This window comes from Coregonus clupeaformis, chromosome 30 (genome assembly GCF_020615455.1).
Source record: "Coregonus clupeaformis isolate EN_2021a chromosome 30, ASM2061545v1, whole genome shotgun sequence".
Lineage (NCBI taxonomy): Eukaryota > Metazoa > Chordata > Actinopteri > Salmoniformes > Salmonidae > Coregonus > Coregonus clupeaformis.
Window position 1 is genome coordinate 41,523,600 of NC_059221.1, and position 24,550 is coordinate 41,548,149.

General features: G+C 40.7%; 1 protein-coding gene across 1 annotated transcript in view; it reads right to left on the minus strand.

The window, feature by feature from the left end:
• Positions 1–2,918: 2,918 nt before the first annotated feature.
• LOC121546595 (mucin-2-like) overlaps positions 2,919–24,550 on the minus strand; it is a 120,193-nt gene continuing 98,561 nt past the window's right edge. The window contains exon 5 of the mRNA XM_045209278.1: positions 2,919–2,994. Within this exon, the coding sequence (XP_045065213.1) occupies positions 2,919–2,994 (76 nt within the window). The remainder of the gene's footprint in view (positions 2,995–24,550) is intronic.

Here is a 24,550-nt window from a genome sequence, read left to right on the forward strand (position 1 = left end):
TTAGCCTGATATGATTAGATTTGAACTCCATGTGTAAAAGCGCTAGCCCCACCCCTCCCTTCCCCTCCTTTGGACTTGCCATAGCTTACTGTTCACACTCAATATGAGTTGACTTACTATGTGGCTATAAGCCCTTTCTCACCAAGTCCGTTATTTTGGCCAAATAATCTGGACGAAAAATATATAAATAGGAGCATATGTTTTGTTTATGACGCTGTTCACACAATATTGTGAAATATCATCAATTATTTATTTGGAACAGGTTAGATTATTAGGTCTTATTGCATGCGAAAATAAGCTGTTGACCAATAGAAATTGTTATCTGGGACACTGCCACTGACAGGTCTGTGGGTTCGTTGTGTGAATGAATGAATGAATGAATGAATTTCTCTCTGCCTGTTTTTTATGTTTCCAATCCATCAGTGCAGCAATGTATCAATTTAGCCAATGTGATAACATCACACCAGAGCTACATGTCGCTCTTTCCATTCAAACTTCCCCTCCAGTTCATTGCCAACGCCGTAACCTATTTTATAGCCATTCAGCAAGCAAGAGGATCCTTCTGTCCTCCAATAGGCCTATTCGGTTTTTTTAATCGCTCAAAATAAGTTTCTAACTATATTGCTCTTCATTGTCTACATATACAGTATTAGAAAAAAGGTTATTTGGGTGTCCCCATAGGAGAACCCTTTTTGGTTCCAGGTTCCTCCGTGAAAAGGGTTCTACATGGAACCCAAGAGAGTTCTACCTGGAACCAAAAAGGGTTCTTCAAAGGGTTCTCCTATGGGGACAGCCAGAGAACCCTTTAGGGTTCTAGATAGCAAATGTTTTCTAAGAGGCTACTTGTTCAAGGGCTAAATAGGAAGAGATAGTACAGAGGAGTTGCCAGCGGAGATGTGTGAAGCTAGAGAGAGGGGGAAGAGATAGAACAGAGGAGTTACCAGTGGAGATGTGTGAAGCTAGAGAGAGGGGGAAGAGATAGGACAGAGGAGTTGCCAGTGGAGATGTGTGAATTGCAGAAGGAGGGAACAGTGAAGAAGACAGAGAGCTTTGTAAGTTAGAAGTTAATTCATATATGAATGAATCACTCAAATAGCCTATATATTAGGCTATATATTATAGGCATGCTTAAGTGAATCTAGGCCTAGACCACATGTGCTATAGGCAACCTTAAAAGACAGAAAGTTGACCCTCATCAATAAGTGGTTGCACGTATTTAGATAAAGTCCTCAAATTAAAATGTAGGCCTAGTGTCAACATAACCACATATTGCTTCACTGAAATTGATCAATAGCTGCTCATTAGGCTACGGACAGGTTGCTACGGACAGGTTGCTACGGACAGGTTGCTACGGACAGGTTGCTACGGACAGGTTGCTATGGACAGGTTGGACAGGTTTATTGATGGGTCCTATCAGGTGTGTGGGTGTGTGCGTACGAGTTGACAAATATACTACTGGGTTTGGGGCAGAACTAATATACTACTGGGTTTGGGGCAGAACTAATATACTACTGGGTTTGGGGCAGACCTACTATCCTACTGGGTTTGGGGCAGACCTAATATACTACTGGGTTTGGGGAAGACCTAATATACTACTGGGTTTGGGGCAGACCTAATGTACTACTGGGTTTGGGGCAGACCTAATATACTACTGGGTTTGGGGCAGACCTAATATACTACTGGGTTTGGGGCAGACCTAATATACTACTGGGTTTGGGGCAGACCTACTATCCTACTGGGTTTGGGGCAGACCTAATATACTACTGGGTTTGGGGCAGACCTACTATCCTACTGGGTTTGGGGCAGACCTACTATCCTACTGGGTTTGGGGCAGACCTAATATACTACTGGGTTTGGGGCAGACCTACTATCCTACTGGGTTTGGGGCAGACCTAATATACTACTGGGTTTGGGGCAGACCTACTATCCTACTGGGTTTGGGGCAGACCTACTATCCTACTGGGTTTGGGGCAGACCTAATATACTACTGGGTTTGGGGCAGAACTAATATACTACTGGGTTTGGGGCAGACCTACTAGAAGAGGACAATTCCATTTCGGTATAATTTTTATTATTATTTTCTATGATAAGGGGAACTCTAACTAAAATATGATTTCATTTAAATAAATATTTTGTTTTCAGATATTTTGCTCATAAAGCATAACTCTTCTGTTCCCAAAACATTACAATATTTAAAGGTTTGAGGAGTTGGAAACTAAGAGCTTTTCTTATTAGGAAGATTTGTGGTAGAACTCTTCTTCTTGGTTGTGGTTAAATAGAGTTGTAGAATGTAATGAGGCAAGCACCATGTTCTCTCTCACAGAACAAGAGACGGAAAGAGGAAGATTCACAAGGGGAAGAAGGAGAAGAAGTAGTGAGATTTTGAGTAAAAAGACAGCATACAGACACTAGAGGACAATATAAAGGAAGTAGATATATATAAGCTAGAGAAAAAAATGGGAAGGGTTATTTTTAGTTTTTTCTTTCCTCTTCTCTTCATCATTAGTTGACCTGGCTGGGGCTGTACGTGAATCCTCTTCGGACAATGTCCAGGCTAAAGTTTAAAGGTCAGAGTCTGAGAATTCAACCAATCAGGACTTCCCTTTGTCATTAAGTTCAAAGAGCAGGGCGGAGAGGAGAAGGTGACATGCTAGTTAGTGCAAAAGACAGGGTAGGTAGTAGAGTCAGATAGGTAGGTAGGGATACAGTCCAGAGCTAGTCCAGATCAGACCAGGCCCCAAGTTTCAGACTACGGTTTAGTTTAGCTGAGCTGTTGTCTTGTCTACAGCCAGGTTTGAGCGTTGTTTTTCTAACCCCAACCAACGAGTTGTGTTCAGTTGTTTCCTTCAGCATATTCCTCTTCTCCATGAGGTTATTTGGAGGTCAAGGGTTAATAATGGGGGGGGTTGATCAGCTGGTTACCTAGAGGAAGGGCTGCTGCACTCAGAGGCAGGGCAACAGAACTGATGGGCGATGTCATCGTCTTCATCTTCTCTGAGAGAGAGACAGACCATGGTAACATGTGTAGAGACAGACCATGGTAACATGTGTAGAGACAGACCATGGTAACATGTGTAGAGACAGACCATGGTAACATGTGTAGAGACAGACCATGGTAACATGTGAAGAGACAGACCATGGTAACATGTGAAGAGACAGACCATGGTAACATGTGAAGAGACAGACCATGGTAACATGTGTAGAGACAGACCATGGTAACATGTGAAGAGACAGACCATGGTAACATGTGAAGAGACAGACCATGGTAACATGTGAAGAGACAGACCATGGTAACATGTGTAGAGACAGACCATGGTAACATGTGAAGAGACAGACCATGGTAACATGTGAAGAGACAGACCATTGTAACATGTGAAGAGACAGACCATGGTAACATGTGTAGAGACAGACCATGGTAACATGTGTAGAGACAGACCATGGTAACATGTGTAGAGACAGACCATGGTAACATGTGAAGAGACAGACCATGGTAACATGTGTAGAGACAGACCATGGTAACATGTGTAGAGACAGACCATGGTAACATGTGAAGAGACAGACCATGGTAACATGTGAAGAGACAGACCATGGTAACATGTGAAGAGACAGACCATGGTAACATGTGAAGAGACAGACCATGGTAACATGTGAAGAGACAGACCATGGTAACATGTGTAGAGACAGACCATGGTAACATGTGTAGAGACAGACCATGGTAACATGTGTAGAGACAGACCATGGTAACATGTGTAGAGACAGACCATGGTAACATGTGAAGAGACAGACCATGGTAACATGTGAAGAGACAGACCATGGTAACATGTGAAGAGACAGACCATGGTAACATGTGAAGAGACAGACCATGGTAACATGTGAAGAGACAGACCATGGTAACATGTGTAGAGACAGACCATGGTAACATGTGAAGAGACAGACCATTGTAACATGTGAAGAGACAGACCATGGTAACATGTGTAGAGACAGACCATGGTAACATGTGAAGAGACAGACCATGGTAACATGTGAAGAGACAGACCATGGTAACATGTGTAGAGACAGACCATGGTAACATGTGAAGAGACAGACCATGGTAACATGTGAAGAGACAGACCATGGTAACATGTGTAGAGACAGACCATGGTAACATGTGTAGAGACAGACCATGGTAACATGTGTCGAGACAGACCATGGTAACATGTGTAGAGACAGACCATGGTAACATGTGAAGAGACAGACCATGGTAACATGTGTAGAGACAGACCATGGTAACATGTGTAGAGACAGACCATGGTAACATGTGTAGAGACAGACACACAGACAGACAGACAGACAGACAGACAGACAGACAGACAGACAGACAGACAGACGTTGAGACAGAAGCAAAGGGAACACATACCAGCAGAGTGAGAGAAGGAAAGAAAGAAAGAAGGGAACAGAAATAAAGCAGAAATCCTCTAGTGTTAGAACAGCAGTTGACCACTAGATGTCAGGCTTGCAGCAGGGAGAACAGTTTACTATTACAGTAACATGTCTAATACTACAGCTACAGTAACATGTCTACTATTACAGCTACAGTAACATGTCTACTATTACAGCTACAGTAACATGTCTACTATTACAGCTACAGTAACATGTCTACTATTACAGCTACAGTAACATGTCTACTATTACAGCTACAGTAACATGTCTACTATTACAGCTACAGTAACATGTCTACTATTACAGCTACAGTAACATGTCTACTATTACAGCTACAGTAACATGTCTACTATTACTGCTACAGTAACATGTCTACTACTACAGCTACATTAACATGTCTACTATTACAGCTACAGTAACATGTCTACTATTACAGCTACAGTAACATGTCTACTATTACAGCTACAGTAACATGTCTACTATTACAGCTACAGTAACATGTCTACTATTACAGCTACAGTAACATGTCTACTATTACAGCTACAGTAACATGTCTACTATTACAGCTACAGTAACATGTCTACTATTACAGCTACAGTAACATGTCTAATATTACAGCTACAGTAACATGTCTACTATTACAGCTACAGTAACATGTCTACTATTACAGCTACAGTAACATGTCTACTATTACAGCTACAGTAACATGTCTACTATTACAGCTACAGTAACATGTCTAATATTACAGCTACAGTAACATGTCTACTATTACAGCTACAGTAACATGTCTACTATTACAGCTACAGTAACATGTCTACTATTACAGCTACAGTAACATGTCAACTATTACAGCTACAGTAACATGTCTACTATTACAGCTACAGTAACATGTCTACTATTACAGCTACAGTAACATGTCTACTATTACAGCTACAGTAACATGTCTACTATTACAGCTACAGTAACATGTCTACTATTACAGCTACAGTAACATGTCTAATATTACAGCTACAGTAACATGTCTACTATTACAGCTACAGTAACATGTCTACTACTACAGCTACAGTAACATGTCTACTATTACAGCTACAGTAACATGTCTACTATTACAGCTACAGTAACATGTCTAATACTACAGCTACAGTAACATGTCTACTATTACAGCTACAGTAACATGTCTACTATTACAGCTACAGTAACATGTCTACTACTACAGCTACAGTAACATGTCTACTATTACAGCTACAGTAACATGTCTACTATTACAGCTACAGTAACATGTCTACTATTACAGCTACAGTAACATGTCTACTATTACAGCTACAGTAACATGTCTACTACTACAGCTACAGTAACATGTCTACTATTACAGCTACAGTAACATGTCTAATATTACAGCTACATTAACATGTCTACTATTACAGCTACAGTAACATGTCTACTACTACAGCTACAGTAACATGTCTACTATTACAGCTACAGTAACATGTCTACTATTACAGCTACAGTAACATGTCTACTATTACAGCTACAGTAACATGTCTACTATTACAGCTACAGTAACATGTATATTATTACAGCTACAGTCACATGTCTACTATTACAGCTACAGTAACATGTCTACTATTACAGCTACAGTAACATGTCTACTATTACAGCTACAATAACATGTCTACTATTACAGCTACAGTAACATGTCTACTATTACAGCTACAGTAACATGTCTACTACTACAGCTACAGTAACATATCTACCATTACAGCTACAGTAACATGTCTAATACTACAGCTACAGTAACATGTCTACTATTACAGCTACAGTAACATGTCTACTATTACAGCTACAGTAACATGTCTACTATTACAGCTACAGTAACATGTATAATATTACAGCTACAGTAACATGTCTAATATTACAGCTACAGTAACAAGTCTACTATTACAGCTACAGTAACATGTCTACTATTACAGCTACAGTAACATGTCTACTATTACAGCTACAGTAACATGTCTACTATTACAGCTACAGTAACATGTCTACTATTACAGCTACAGTAACATGTCTACTATTACAGCTACAGTAACATGTCTACTATTACAGCTACAGTAACATGTCTACTATTACAGCTACAGTAACATGTCTACTACTACAGCTACAGTAACATGTCTACTATTACAGCTACAGTAACATGTCTAATATTACAGCTACAGTAACATGTCTAATACTACAGCTACAGTAACATGTCTACTACTACAGATACAGTAACATGTCTACTATTACAGCTACAGTAACATGTCTACTATTACAGCTACAGTAACATGTCTACTACTACAGCTACAGTAACATGTCTACTATTACAGCTACAGTAACATATCTACTATTACAGCTACAGTAACATGTCTACTATTACAGCTACAGTAACATGTCTACTATTACAGCTACAGTAACATGTCTACTATTACAGCTACAGTAACATGTCTAATACTACAGCTACAGTAACATGTCTACTATTACAGCTACAGTAACATGTCTACTATTACAGCTACAGTAACATGTCTACTATTACAGCTACAGTAACATGTCTACTATTACAGCTACAGTAACATGTCTACTATTACAGCTACAGTAACATGTCTACTATTACAGCTACAGTAACATGTCTACTATTACAGCTACAGTAACATGTCTACTATTACAGCTACAGTAACATGTCTACTATTACAGCTACAGTAACATGTCTACTATTACAGCTACAGTAACATGTCTACTATTACAGCTACAGTAACATGTCTACTATTACAGCTACAGTAACATGTCTACTATTACAGCTACAGTAACATGTCTACTATTACAGCTACAGTAACATGTCTAATATTACAGCTACAGTAACATGTCTACTATTACAGCTACAGTAACATGTCTACTATTACAGCTACAGTAACATGTCTACTATTACAGCTACAGTAACATGTCTACTATTACAGCTACAGTAACATGTCTAATATTACAGCTACAGTAACATGTCTACTATTACAGCTACAGTAACATGTCTACTATTACAGCTACAGTAACATGTCTACTATTACAGCTACAGTAACATGTCTACTATTACAGCTACAGTAACATGTCTACTATTACAGCTACAGTAACATGTCTACTATTACAGCTACAGTAACATGTCTACTATTACAGCTACAGTAACATGTCTACTATTACAGCTACAGTAACATGTCTACTATTACAGCTACAGTAACATGTCTACTATTACAGCTACAGTAACATGTCTACTATTACAGCTACAGTAACATGTCTACTACTACAGCTACAGTAACATGTCTACTATTACAGCTACAGTAACATGTCTACTATTACAGCTACAGTAACATGTCTAATACTACAGCTACAGTAACATGTCTACTATTACAGCTACAGTAACATGTCTACTATTACAGCTACAGTAACATGTCTACTACTACAGCTACAGTAACATGTCTACTATTACAGCTACAGTAACATGTCTACTATTACAGCTACAGTAACATGTCTACTATTACAGCTACAGTAACATGTCTACTATTACAGCTACAGTAACATGTCTACTACTACAGCTACAGTAACATGTCTACTATTACAGCTACAGTAACATGTCTACTATTACAGCTACATTAACATGTCTACTATTACAGCTACAGTAACATGTCTACTACTACAGCTACAGTAACATGTCTACTATTACAGCTACAGTAACATGTCTACTATTACAGCTACAGTAACATGTCTACTATTACAGCTACAGTAACATGTCTACTATTACAGCTACAGTAACATGTATATTATTACAGCTACAGTAACATGTCTACTATTACAGCTACAGTAACATGTCTACTATTACAGCTACAGTAACATGTCTACTATTACAGCTACAATAACATGTCTACTATTACAGCTACAGTAACATGTCTACTATTACAGCTACAGTAACATGTCTACTACTACAGCTACAGTAACATGTCTACCATTACAGCTACAGTAACATGTCTAATACTACAGCTACAGTAACATGTCTACTATTACAGCTACAGTAACATGTCTACTATTACAGCTACAGTAACATGTCTACTATTACAGCTACAGTAACATGTCTAATATTACAGCTACAGTAACATGTCTAATATTACAGCTACAGTAACAAGTCTACTATTACAGCTACAGTAACATGTCTACTATTACAGCTACAGTAACATGTCTACTATTACAGCTACAGTAACATGTCTACTATTACAGCTACAGTAACATGTCTACTATTACAGCTACAGTAACATGTCTACTATTACAGCTACAGTAACATGTCTACTATTACAGCTACAGTAACATGTCTACTATTACAGCTACAGTAACATGTCTACTACTACAACTACAGTAACATGTCTACTATTACAGCTACAGTAACATGTCTAATATTACAGCTACAGTAACATGTCTAATACTACAGCTACAGTAACATGTCTACTACTACAGATACAGTAACATGTCTACTATTACAGCTACAGTAACATGTCTACTATTACAGCTACAGTAACATGTCTACTACTACAGCTACAGTAACATGTCTACTATTACAGCTACAGTAACATATCTACTATTACAGCTACAGTAACATGTCTACTATTACAGCTACAGTAACATGTCTACTATTACAGCTACAGTAACATGTCTACTATTACAGCTACAGTAACATGTCTAATACTACAGCTACAGTAACATGTCTACTATTACAGCTACAGTAACATGTCTACTATTACAGCTACAGTAACATGTCTACTATTACATTTACAGTAACATGTCTACTATTACAGCTACAGTAACATGTCTACTATTACAGCTACAGTAACATGTCTACTATTACAGCTACAGTAACATGTCTACTATTACAGCTACAGTAACATGTCTACTATTACAGCTACAGTAACATGTCTACTATTACAGCTACAGTAACATGTCTACTATTACAGCTACAGTAACATGTCTACTATTACAGCTACAGTAACATGTCTACTATTACAGCTACAGTAACATGTCTATTATTACAGCTACAGTAACATGTCTACTATTACAGCTACAGTAACATGTCTACTATTACAGCTACAGTAACATGTCTATTATTACAGCTACAGTAACATGTCTAATACTACAGCTACAGTAACATGTCTACTATTACAGCTACAGTAACATGTCTACTATTACAGCTACAGTAACATGTCTATTATTACAGCTACAGTAACATGTCTACTATTACAGCTACAGTAACATGTCTACTATTACAGCTACAGTAACATGTCTACTATTACAGCTACAGTAACATGTCTACTATTACAGCTACAGTAACATGTCTACTATTACAGCTACAGTAACATGTCTAATATTACAGCTACAGTAACATGTCTACTATTACAGCTACAGTAACATGTCTACTATTACAGCTACAGTAACATGTCTACTATTACAGCTACAGTAACATGTCTACTATTACAGCTACAGTAACATGTCTACTTGTAACGATCCCGGCTGTCTGAGTCGGGTCCTGTCTGGTGACGAGTGTTCCTGTTCGTAATCTCCAGTTTCCCGAGGGTTCGGGAACGCTCCGGGGAGCGCTCTTGTGTTCCGCACCTGCATCCCATCAGCAATCTGCACACCTGGTCCTGATCATCACCCTTCTTAGGCTCTGGCCGAACATCCAGTTCCTGCCGGATCGTTAGCCATGAACAGTATGTTTGTCAGCGTATCAGCCTTGAGTTCTAGCGTTAGTTTTTGTTGTTTTGCACCTTGTTGATTTGCTGTGTACTCACCTCCGTTTTGTTCTGTCTGCAGTCTCTCACCCGGAACCTTCACCCAACCTCTGCCTGATGGTCGGCGGCTGCCGAGCCATGTCTGGACCTACCACTGCACCCTCAACAACCCATCCACGCCACCCGCTCTGTCCCTGGATTATTCAGCCTCACTCGGGAGTCAATTAATAAACACTCACCTTTTTCTCTAAGTACCTTGTCCTGGTCTGCTTCTGGGTTCTGGCGTAGTAAACCGTGACAGAACGATCCGGCCAGTAATGAACCCAGCGGACCTGGACTCTGTTCGCCATGCCATTACCCATCAGGAGAAGATGTTGGGCCATCATAGCACGGTACTACAGGAGATCGCGTTGTCAGTTCGGAACCTTTCTACCGGTCTGACGGAGGTCCAGAACCAACGCAAGTTTTCGGTGGAGGATCCACTACCGGTTTCACCCATCTCGCCTGCCGCTTCGGGAGCTGTGTCCTTCCGTGAGCCCGAGGTTCCGACGCCGGATAGATATGAGGGGGAGCTGGGAAGATGCCGTTCCTTCCTTATGCAGTGTGGATTAGTGTTCGATCTACAGCCCTACTCTTATGCCACAGACAAGGCTAGGATAGCCTTTGTGATTGCGTTGCTGCGTGGTCGAGCGCTGGAGTGGGCTTCAGCCGTTTGGGAACGACAAGACCCCTGCATGGCTTCATACCAGGGGTTCACGGCCGAGATGAGGAAGCTCTTCGACCATTCCGTCCGAGGGAGGGACGCAGCTAGGCGCCTGTTTTCGCTTCACCAAGGAACTCGCAGCGTGGCCGACTTCGTGATCGAGTTCAAGACGTTGGCTGTGGAGAGTGGGTGGAACGAGGAGTCTCTGCAAGCGGCCTTTTACCAGGGTCTGTCGGAGCAGCTCAAGGATGAGTTGATCTCCTATCCGGAGCCTAGTGACCTGGACAGCTTGGTAGCCTTGTCTATTCGGGTGGATAATCGAGTCCGAGAGCGAAGGAGGGAGAAGCAATGGGGTCCGTCCAATCGATCAGCTTCTCAGTTCCCAGTCGGGTCGGGTGGTGGACCAGAACACGTCGATCATTCTCCACCACAATGGATTAGTGGAGAGGTCCTCTCTCCCGATTCTGAACCCATGCAAGTGGGGCGGCACGGGTTAACCAAGGAGGAGCGTCAACATAGACGTCAGACCAACTGCTGCCTCTACTGTGGTAGCTCGGGACATTACATCTCCACCTGTTCCCGGCGGTCGTCAAACTGCCCGGCTCGCTAAAGTTGGGAGGACTTTTAGCGAGCCAGTTTCAACCTCTCAGTACCTCTGTCAGACCCCGTTTCCCGGCTACCCTTGTGAACAGGAATCAGAGCTTAGCGCTTAACGCTTTTATCGATTCAGGTGCCGATGGAAGCTTTCTTGATGCCGAGCTGGTGGAACAGCTGGGGCTTTCCAAGGAGCAATTGCCGGAAGCCATTGAAGCGACCACTCTGAACGGCAGTAGTCTGGCACGTATCACGATGAGGACTGAACCGGTTAAGATGCGGTTGTCGGGGAATCATTCTGAGATGATTTCATTCTTCATTCTGCCGTCTTCCCATGTTCCTCTGGTCCTTGGATACCCCTGGCTGAAGGAACACAATCCCACGTTCGATTGGGTGACGGGCAAGGTAACGAGTTGGAGCCTTGATTGTCATGCTAACTGTCTCAAGACTGCCTGCCCCCATTCGGTTCCCAGTCAGGTGATTGAGGCTAAACCCCCAGATTTGTCCCTGGTTCCCGAGACATATCACGATTTGGGGAAGTTTTCAGTAAGCAGAAGGCTCTGTCACTCCCTCCCCACCGACCATATGATTGTGCCATCAACCTGGTCCCTGGAGCTGTCTACCCCAAGGGGAAGGTTATACAGTATCTCCCGACCTGAACGTGAGGCGTTGGAGACCTACATCAAGGAGTCCCTAGCTGCTGGTCTCGTTCGTCCTCGTCATCACCCCTGGGGGCAGGATTCTTCTTTGTGGGTAAGAAGGATGGCTCTCTTCGACCGTGTATTGATTATCGGGGTTGAATGACATCACGGTCAAGAACAAGTATCCCCTGCCCTTGATGAGTTCTGCCTTCGACTCCTTACAGGGTGCTACGGTGTTCACCAAGCTAGACCTACGCAATGCGTATCACCTGGTCCGGATCAGAGAGGGGGACGAGTGGTTGACGAGTTTCAATACACCGATGGGTCACCGGTATCAGGTGATGCCGTTTGGACTGACCAATGCTCCAGCGGTATTCCAGAGTATGGTGAACGACGTCCTGAGAGATATGATCGGTCTCTTTGTGTTTGTTTACCTGGATGACATTCTGATCTTCTCGAAGGAACCTTCCGACCACGTCCAGCATGTCCGGCAGGTTCTGCAGCGATTGTTGGAGAATCGCCTGTTCGTGAAGGCCGAGAAGTGCGAGTTTCACGCCCACACGACATCCTTTCTCGGGTACATCATCTCCAGGGGAGAGATTAGGATGGACCAGGAGAAGGTTAGAGCGGTTCTGGAATGGGCCCAGCCCGGTACGAGATTGCAGCTCCAGAGATTTTTGGGGTTTGCGAATTTCTACCGCAGATTCATCCGGGATTACAGCCGTGTGGCCGCTCCGTTAACTGCCTTGACTTCCAGTATCAGGACCTTCAAGTGGAATCCGGAGGCGGATCGAGCGTTTCTGGATTTGAAGAGGCGATTCACCAACGCACCGATTCTCTCTCAACCGGACACGGGCCGTCAGTTCGTCGTTGAAGTGGACGCGTCTGATGTGGGAGTTGGCGCCATCCTGTCGCAGCGATGCTCCACGGACAGTAAACTCCATCCCTGCGCCTACTACTCGTCGCCTTTCGCCTGCGGAGAGGAATTACGATGTGGGTAACCGGGAGCTTCTCGCGGTGAAACTTGCCTTGGAGGAGTGGCGCCACTGGTTGGAGGGGGCGGAGCAACCGTTTATTGTCTGGACTGACCACAAGAATCTTGCTTACGTGCAATCGGCTAAACGGTCTCAACTCCCGTCAGGCCAGGTGGGCGTTGTTTTTCGGACGATTCAAGTTTGCCCTGACGTTCCGACCTGGATCTAAGAACGGCAAGGCGGGACGCCTTGTCCCGGATGTTCTCCAAGACGGAGGAGAGTGGGCCCAAGACCGAGACAATTCTCCCCGGAACTGCGTCGTGGGAGCAGTTATGTGGAGGATTGAGGAGGAGGTGCTGGCGGCCCTTCGGACTCAGCCCGGTCCCGGTAACGGTCCACCCGGTCGGTTGTTTGTGCCTGAGTCGGTTCGTCCTGCTGTCCTCAAATGGTCCCACGCCAGCAAGATGGCTTGTCACCCTGGCGTGGCTCGGACAATGGCGTTTCTTCGCAGACGTTTTTGGTGGCCTGCCATGGCCGAGGATACTCGGGGGTTTGTTGCTGCCTGTCCAGTGTGTGCGCAGAATAAGAGTACCAATCGGCCCAGCTCTGGACTACTTCACCCCCTTCCTATTCCCCGGCGACCATGGTCGCATCTGGCCCTGGACTTCGTCACTGGGTTGCCCGCTTCTGAGGGGAACACGGTCGTTCTGACGATCGTGGACAGATTCAGCAAGTTCGCCCACTTTGTGCCTATTGCCAAGCTTCCCTCTGCCTCGGAGACGTCCGAGATCCTGGTTAGGGAGGTTTTCAGGGTCCACGGTTTGCCCAGTGATATCGTTTCCGACCGTGGCCCTCAGTTTACCTCTGCTGTCTGGAAGTCCTTCTGTTTGGCCATTGGAGCTACAGTCAGTCTCACATCTGGTTTTCACCCCCAATCCAATGGTCAGGCGGAGAGAGCCAACCAGAAGATGGAATCCACGCTACGCTGTCTGGTCTCTTCCAACCCCACCTCCTGGGTCTCTCAGTTGCCTTGGGTTGAGTATGCCCACAATACTCTTCCTACATCTGCCACTGGGATGTCTCCCTTCCAGTGCCTGTATGGCTACCAACCTCCCCTGTTTCCTTCTCAGGAGAAGGAGCTCTCAGTGCCTTCTGTTCAGGCCCATATTCGTCGTTGCCACCGGACCTGGCATCGGGCCAGAAAGGCACTCCTTAGAGTTTCGGACCGGTATCAGCTCCAGGCGAATCGTCGCCGGATCCCCGCTCCCACCTATACCATCGGAGATAGGGTTTGGTTGGCCACACGGGATCTTCCGTTACGGACTGAGTCTAGGAAGTTGTTACCGAAGTTCATTGGTCCGTTTGTGGTGGAGAAGGTGATCAATCCAGTGGCAGTTCGACTCAAACTACCGAGGACGCTCAGAGTCCATCCCACCTTTCATGTCTCCTGCCTCAAGCCTGTCCTCCTCAGTCCTCTGTTGCCTCCTCCGCCTCCTCCTCCTCCTCCTCGGATGATCGGAGGTGGTCCTGCCTACACGGTGCGGCGCATCATGGATTCCAGACGGCGGGGCCGGGGTTTCCCCAGTATCTCGTGGACTGGGAGGGGTATGGTCCTGAGGAGAGGAGTTGGATTCCGCGGCGACAGGTCCTAGACGCGGACCTCATCAGGGACTTCTACCGCCTCCATCCTGGCGCTCCGGGAGTCCGCCCGGTGGCGTTCGTCGGAGGGGGGGTACTGTAACGATCCCGGCTGTCTGAGTCGGGTCCTGTCTGGTGACGAGTGTTCCTGTTCGTAATCTCCAGTTTCCCGAGGGTTCGGGAACGCTCCGGGGAGCGCTCTTGTGTTCCGCACCTGCATCCCATCAGCAATCTGCACACCTGGTCCTGATCATCACCCTTCTTAGGCTCTGGCCGAACATCCAGTTCCTGCCGGATCGTTAGCCATGAACAGTATGTTTGTCAGCGTATCAGCCTTGAGTTCTAGCGTTAGTTTTTGTTGTTTTGCACCTTGTTGATTTGCTGTGTACTCACCTCCGTTTTGTTCTGTCTGCAGTCTCTCACCCGGAACCTTCACCCAACCTCTGCCTGATGGTCGGCGGCTGCCGAGCCATGTCTGGACCTACCACTGCACCCTCAACAACCCATCCACGCCACCCGCTCTGTCCCTGGATTATTCAGCCTCACTCGGGAGTCAATTAATAAACACTCACCTTTTTCTCTAAGTACCTTGTCCTGGTCTGCTTCTGGGTTCTGGCGTAGTAAACCGTGACACTACTATTACAGCTACAGTAACATATCTACTATTACAGCTACAGCAACATGTCTACTATTACAGCTACAGTAACATGTCTAGTATTACAGCTACAGTAACATGTCTACTATTACAGCTACAGTAACATGTCTACTATTACAGCTACAGTAACATGTCTACTATTACAGCTACAGTAACATGTCTACTATTACAGCTACAGTAACATGTCTACTATTACAGCTACAGTAACATGTCTACTATTACAGCTACAGTAACATGTCTAATATTACAGCTACAGTAACATGTCTACTACTACAGCTACAGTAACATGTCTACTATTACAGCTACAGTAACATGTCTACTATTACAGCTACAGTAACATGTCTACTATTACAGCTACAGTAGCATGTCTACTATTACAGCTACAGTAACATGTCTAATATTACAGCTACAGTAACATGTCTACTATTACAGCTACAGTAACATGTCTACTACTACAGCTACAGTAACATGTCTACTATTACAGCTACAGTAACATGTCTACTATTACAGCTACAGTAACATGTCTACTATTACAGCTACAGTAACATGTCTACTATTACAGCTACAGTAACATGTCTACTATTACAGCTACAGTAACATGTCTACTATTACAGCTACAGTAACATGTCTACTATTACAGCTACAGTAACATGTCTACTATTACAGCTACAGTAACATGTCTACTATTACAGCTACAGTAACATGTCTACTATTACAGCTACAGTAACATGTCTACTATTACAGCTACAGTAACATGTCTAATACTACAGCTACAGTAACATGTCTACTATTACAGCTACGGTAACATGTCTACTATTACAGCTACAGTAACATGTCTACTATTACAGCTACAGTAACATGTCTACTACTACAGCTACAGTAACATGTCTATTATTACAGCTACAGTAACATGTCTACTATTACAGCTACAGTAACATGTCTACTACTACAGCTACAGTAACATGTCTACTATTACAGCTACAGTAACATGTCTACTATTACAGCTACAGTAACATGTCTACTATTACAGCTACAGTAACATGTCTACTATTACAGCTACAGTAACATGTCTACTATTACAGCTACAGTAACATGTCTGCTATTACAGCTACAGTAACATGTCTACAATTACAGCTACAATAACATGTCTACTATTACAGCTACAGTAACATGTCTACTACTACAGCTACAGTAACATGTCTAATATTACAGCTACAGTAACATGTCTAATATTACAGCTACAGTAACATGTCTACTATTACAGCTACAGTAACATGTCTACTATTACAGCTACAGTAACATGTCTACTATTACAGCTACAGTAACATGTCTACTACTACAGCTACAGTAACATGTCTACTATTACAGCTACAGTAACATGTCTACTATTACAGCTACAGTAACATGTCTACTATTACAGCTACAGTAACATGTCTACTACTACAGCTACAGTAACATGTCTACTATTACAGCTACAGTAACATGTCTACTATTACAGCTACAGTAACATGTCTACTATTACAGCTACAGTAACATGTCTACTATTACAGCTACAGTAACATGTCTACTATTACAGCTACAGTAACATGTCTATTATTACAGCTACAGTAACATGTCTACTATTACAGCTACAGTAACATGTCTACTATTACAGCTACAGTAACATGTCTACTATTACAGCTACAGTAACATGTCTACTACTACAGCTACAGTAACATGTCTACTATTACAGCTACAGTAACATGTCTACTATTACAGCTACAGTAACATGTCTATTATTACAGCTACAGTAACATGTCTACTATTACAGCTACAGTAACATGTCTACTACTACAGCTACAGTAACATGTCTACTATTACAGCTACAGTAACATGTCTACTATTACAGCTACAGTAACATGTATATCATTACAGCTACAGTAACATGTCTACTATTACAGCTACAGTAACATGTCTACTACTACAGCTACAGTAACATGTCTACTATTACAGCTACAGTAACATGTCTACCAATACAGCTACAGTAACATGTCTACTATTACAGCTACAGTAACATGTCTACTATTACAGCTACAGTAACATGTCTACTATTACAGCTACAGTAACATGTCTACTATTACAGCTACAGTAACATGTCTACTATTACAGCTACAGTAACATGTCTACTATTACAGCTACAGTAACATGTCTACTATTACAGCTACAGTAACATGTCTACTATTACAGCTACAGTAACATGTCTAATATTACAGCTACAGTAACATGTCTAATATTACAGCTACAGTAACATGTCTACTATTACAGCTACAGTAACATGTCTACTACTACAGCTACAGTAACATGTCTACTATTACAGCTACAGTAACATGTCTACTATTACAGCTACAGTAACATGTCTACTATTACAGCTACAGTAACATGTCTACTATTACAGCTACAGTAACATGTCTACTATTACAGCTACAGTAACATGTCTACTATTACAGCTACAGTAACATGTCTACTATTACAGCTACAGTAACATGTCTAATATTACAGCTACAGTAACATGTCTACTATTACAGCTACAGTAACATGTCTACTATTACAGCTACAGTAACATGTCTACTATTACAGCTACAGTAACATGTCTACTATTACAGCTACAGTAACATGTCTACTATTACAGCTACAGTAACATGTCTACTATTACAGCTACAGTAACATGTCTACTATTACAGCTACAGTAACATGTCTACTATTACAGCTACAGTAACATGTCTACTATTACAGCTACAGTAACATGTCTACTATTACAGCTACAGTAACATGTCTACTATTACAGCTACAGTAACATGTCTACTATTACAGCTACAGTAACATGTCTACTATTACAGCTACAGTAACATGTCTACTATTACAGCTACAGTAACATGTCTACTATTACAGCTACAGTAACATGTCTACTATTACAGCTACAGTAACATGTCTACTATTACAGCTACAGTAACATGTCTACTATTACAGCTACAGTAACATGTCTACTATTACAGCTACAGTAACATGTCTACTATTACAGCTACAGTAACATGTCTACTATTACAGCTACAGTAACATGTCTACTATTACAGCTACAGTAACATGTCTACTATTACAGCTACAGTAACATGTCTACTATTACAGCTACAGTAACATGTCTACTATTACAGCTACAGTAACATGTCTACTATTACAGCTACAGTAACATGTCTACTATTACAGCTACAGTAACATGTCTACTATTACAGCTACAGTAACATGTCTACTATTACAGCTACAGTAACATGTCTACTACTACAGCTACAGTAACATGTCTACTATTACAGCTACAGTAACATGTCTACTATTACAGCTACAGTAACATGTCTACTATTACAGCTACAGTAACATGTCTACTATTACAGCTACAGTAACATGTCTACTATTACAGCTACAGTAACATGTCTACTATTACAGCTACAGTAACATGTCTACTATTACAGCTACAGTAACATGTCTACTATTACAGCTACAGTAACATGTCTACTATTACAGCTACAGTAACATGTCTACTATTACAGCTACAGTAACATGTCTACTATTACAGCTACAGTAACATGTCTACTATTACAGCTACAGTAACATGTCTACTATTACAGCTACAGTAACATGTCTACTATTACAGCTACAGTAACATGTCTACTATTACAGCTACAGTAACATGTCTACTATTACAGCTACAGTAACATGTCTACTATTACAGCTACAGTAACATGTCTACTATTACAGCTACAGTAACATGTCTACTATTACAGCTACAGTAACATGTCTACTATTACAGCTACAGTAACATGTCTACTATTACAGCTACAGTAACATGTCTACTATTACAGCTACAGTAACATGTCTACTATTACAGCTACAGTAACATGTCTACTATTACAGCTACAGTAACATGTCTACTATTACAGCTACAGTAACATGTCTACTATTACAGCTACAGTAACATGTCTACTATTACAGCTACAGTAACATGTCTACTATTACAGCTACAGTAACATGTCTACTATTACAGCTACAGTAACATGTCTACTATTACAGCTACAGTAACATGTCTACTATTACAGCTACAGTAACATGTCTACTATTACAGCTACAGTAACATGTCTACTATTACAGCTACAGTAACATGTCTACTATTACAGCTACAGTAACATGTCTACTATTACAGCTACAGTAACATGTCTACTATTACAGCTACAGTAACATGTCTACTATTACAGCTACAGTAACATGTCTACTATTACAGCTACAGTAACATGTCTACTATTACAGCTACAGTAACATGTCTACTATTACAGCTACAGTAACATGTCTACTATTACAGCTACAGTAACATGTCTACTATTACAGCTACAGTAACATGTCTACTATTACAGCTACAGTAACATGTCTACTATTACAGCTACAGTAACATGTCTACTATTACAGCTACAGTAACATGTCTACTATTACAGCTACAGTAACATGTCTACTATTACAGCTACAGTAACATGTCTACTATTACAGCTACAGTAACATGTCTACTATTACAGCTACAGTAACATGTCTACTATTACAGCTACAGTAACATGTCTACTATTACAGCTACAGTAACATGTCTACTATTACAGCTACAGTAACATGTCTACTATTACAGCTACAGTAACATGTCTACTATTACAGCTACAGTAACATGTCTACTATTACAGCTACAGTAACATGTCTACTATTACAGCTACAGTAACATGTCTACTATTACAGCTACAGTAACATGTCTACTATTACAGCTACAGTAACATGTCTACTATTACAGCTACAGTAACATGTCTACTATTACAGCTACAGTAACATGTCTACTATTACAGCTACAGTAACATGTCTACTATTACAGCTACAGTAACATGTCTACTATTACAGCTACAGTAACATGTCTACTATTACAGCTACAGTAACATGTCTACTATTACAGCTACAGTAACATGTCTACTATTACAGCTACAGTAACATGTCTACTATTACAGCTACAGTAACATGTCTACTATTACAGCTACAGTAACATGTCTACTATTACAGCTACAGTAACATGTCTACTATTACAGCTACAGTAACATGTCTACTATTACAGCTACAGTAACATGTCTACTACTACAGCTACAGTAACATGTCTACTATTACAGCTACAGTAACATGTCTACTATTACAGCTACAGTAACATGTCTACTATTACAGCTACAGTAACATGTCTACTATTACAGCTACAGTAACATGTCTACTACTACAGCTACAGTAACATGTCTACTATTACAGCTACAGTAACATGTCTACTATTACAGCTACAGTAACATGTCTACTATTACAGCTACAGTAACATGTCTACTATTACAGCTACAGTAACATGTCTACTATTACAGCTACAGTAACATGTCTACTATTACAGCTACAGTAACATGTCTACTATTACAGCTACAGTAACATGTCTACTATTACAGCTACAGTAACATGTCTACTATTACAGCTACAGTAACATGTCTACTATTACAGCTACAGTAACATGTCTACTATTACAGCTACAGTAACATGTCTACTATTACAGCTACAGTAACATGTCTACTATTACAGCTACAGTAACATGTCTACTATTACAGCTACAGTAACATGTCTACTATTACAGCTACAGTAACATGTCTACTATTACAGCTACAGTAACATGTCTAATATTACAGCTACAGTAACATGTCTACTATTACAGCTACAGTAACATGTCTACTATTACAGCTACAGTAACATGTCTACTATTACAGCTACAGTAACATGTCTACTATTACAGCTACAGTAACATGTCTACTATTACAGCTACAGTAACATGTCTACTATTACAGCTACAGTAACATGTCTACTATTACAGCTACAGTAACATGTCTACTATTACAGCTACAGTAACATGTCTACTATTACAGCTACAGTAACATGTCTACTATTACAGCTACAGTAACATGTCTACTATTACAGCTACAGTAACATGTCTACTATTACAGCTACAGTAACATGTCTACTATTACAGCTACAGTAACATGTCTACTATTACAGCTACAGTAACATGTCTACTATTACAGCTACAGTAACATGTCTACTATTACAGCTACAGTAACATGTCTACTATTACAGCTACAGTAACATGTCTACTATTACAGCTACAGTAACATGTCTACTATTACAGCTACAGTAACATGTCTACTATTACAGCTACAGTAACATGTCTACTATTACAGCTACAGTAACATGTCTACTATTACAGCTACAGTAACATGTCTACTATTACAGCTACAGTAACATGTCTACTATTACAGCTACAGTAACATGTCTACTATTACAGCTACAGTAACATGTCTACTATTACAGCTACAGTAACATGTCTACTATTACAGCTACAGTAACATGTCTACTATTACAGCTACAGTAACATGTCTACTATTACAGCTACAGTAACATGTCTACTATTACAGCTACAGTAACATGTCTACTATTACAGCTACAGTAACATGTCTACTATTACAGCTACAGTAACATGTCTACTATTACAGCTACAGTAACATGTCTACTATTACAGCTACAGTAACATGTCTACTATTACAGCTACAGTAACATGTCTACTATTACAGCTACAGTAACATGTCTACTATTACAGCTACAGTAACATGTCTACTATTACAGCTACAGTAACATGTCTACTATTACAGCTACAGTAACATGTCTACTATTACAGCTACAGTAACATGTCTACTATTACAGCTACAGTAACATGTCTAATATTACAGCTACAGTAACATGTCTACTATTACAGCTACAGTAACATGTCTACTATTACAGCTACAGTAACATGTCTACTATTACAGCTACAGTAACATGTCTACTATTACAGCTACAGTAACATGTCTACTATTACAGCTACAGTAACATGTCTACTATTACAGCTACAGTAACATGTCTACTATTACAGCTACAGTAACATGTCTACTATTACAGCTACAGTAACATGTCTACTATTACAGCTACAGTAACATGTCTACTATTACAGCTACAGTAACATGTCTACTATTACAGCTACAGTAACATGTCTACTATTACAGCTACAGTAACATGTCTACTATTACAGCTACAGTAACATGTCTACTATTACAGCTACAGTAACATGTCTACTATTACAGCTACAGTAACATGTCTACTATTACAGCTACAGTAACATGTCTACTATTACAGCTACAGTAACATGTCTACTATTACAGCTACAGTAACATGTCTACTATTACAGCTACAGTAACATGTCTACTATTACAGCTACAGTAACATGTCTACTATTACAGCTACAGTAACATGTCTACTATTACAGCTACAGTAACATGTCTACTATTACAGCTACAGTAACATGTCTACTATTACAGCTACAGTAACATGTCTACTATTACAGCTACAGTAACATGTCTACTATTACAGCTACAGTAACATGTCTACTATTACAGCTACAGTAACATGTCTACTATTACAGCTACAGTAACATGTCTACTATTACAGCTACAGTAACATGTCTACTATTACAGCTACAGTAACATGTCTACTATTACAGCTACAGTAACATGTCTACTATTACAGCTACAGTAACATGTCTACTATTACAGCTACAGTAACATGTCTACTATTACAGCTACAGTAACATGTCTACTATTACAGCTACAGTAACATGTCTACTATTACAGCTACAGTAACATGTCTACTATTACAGCTACAGTAACATGTCTACTATTACAGCTACAGTAACATGTCTACTATTACAGCTACAGTAACATGTCTACTATTACAGCTACAGTAACATGTCTACTATTACAGCTACAGTAACATGTCTACTATTACAGCTACAGTAACATGTCTACTATTACAGCTACAGTAACATGTCTACTATTACAGCTACAGTAACATGTCTACTATTACAGCTACAGTAACATGTCTACTATTACAGCTACAGTAACATGTCTACTATTACAGCTACAGTAACATGTCTACTATTACAGCTACAGTAACATGTCTACTATTACAGCTACAGTAACATGTCTACTATTACAGCTACAGTAACATGTCTACTATTACAGCTACAGTAACATGTCTACTATTACAGCTACAGTAACATGTCTACTATTACAGCTACAGTAACATGTCTACTATTACAGCTACAGTAACATGTCTACTATTACAGCTACAGTAACATGTCTACTATTACAGCTACAGTAACATGTCTACTATTACAGCTACAGTAACATGTCTACTATTACAGCTACAGTAACATGTCTACTATTACAGCTACAGTAACATGTCTACTATTACAGCTACAGTAACATGTCTACTATTACAGCTACAGTAACATGTCTACTATTACAGCTACAGTAACATGTCTACTATTACAGCTACAGTAACATGTCTACTATTACAGCTACAGTAACATGTCTACTATTACAGCTACAGTAACATGTCTACTATTACAGCTACAGTAACATGTCTACTATTACAGCTACAGTAACATGTCTACTATTACAGCTACAGTAACATGTCTACTATTACAGCTACAGTAACATGTCTACTATTACAGCTACAGTAACATGTCTACTATTACAGCTACAGTAACATGTCTACTATTACAGCTACAGTAACATGTCTACTATTACAGCTACAGTAACATGTCTACTACTACAGCTACAGTAACATGTCTACTATTACAGCTACAGTAACATGTCTACTATTACAGCTACAGTAACATGTCTACTATTACAGCTACAGTAACATGTCTACTATTACAGCTACAGTAACATGTCTACTATTACAGCTACAGTAACATGTCTACTATTACAGCTACAGTAACATGTCTACTATTACAGCTACAGTAACATGTCTACTATTACAGCTACAGTAACATGTCTACTATTACAGCTACAGTAACATGTCTACTATTACAGCTACAGTAACATGTCTACTATTACAGCTACAGTAACATGTCTACTATTACAGCTACAGTAACATGTCTACTATTACAGCTACAGTAACATGTCTACTATTAC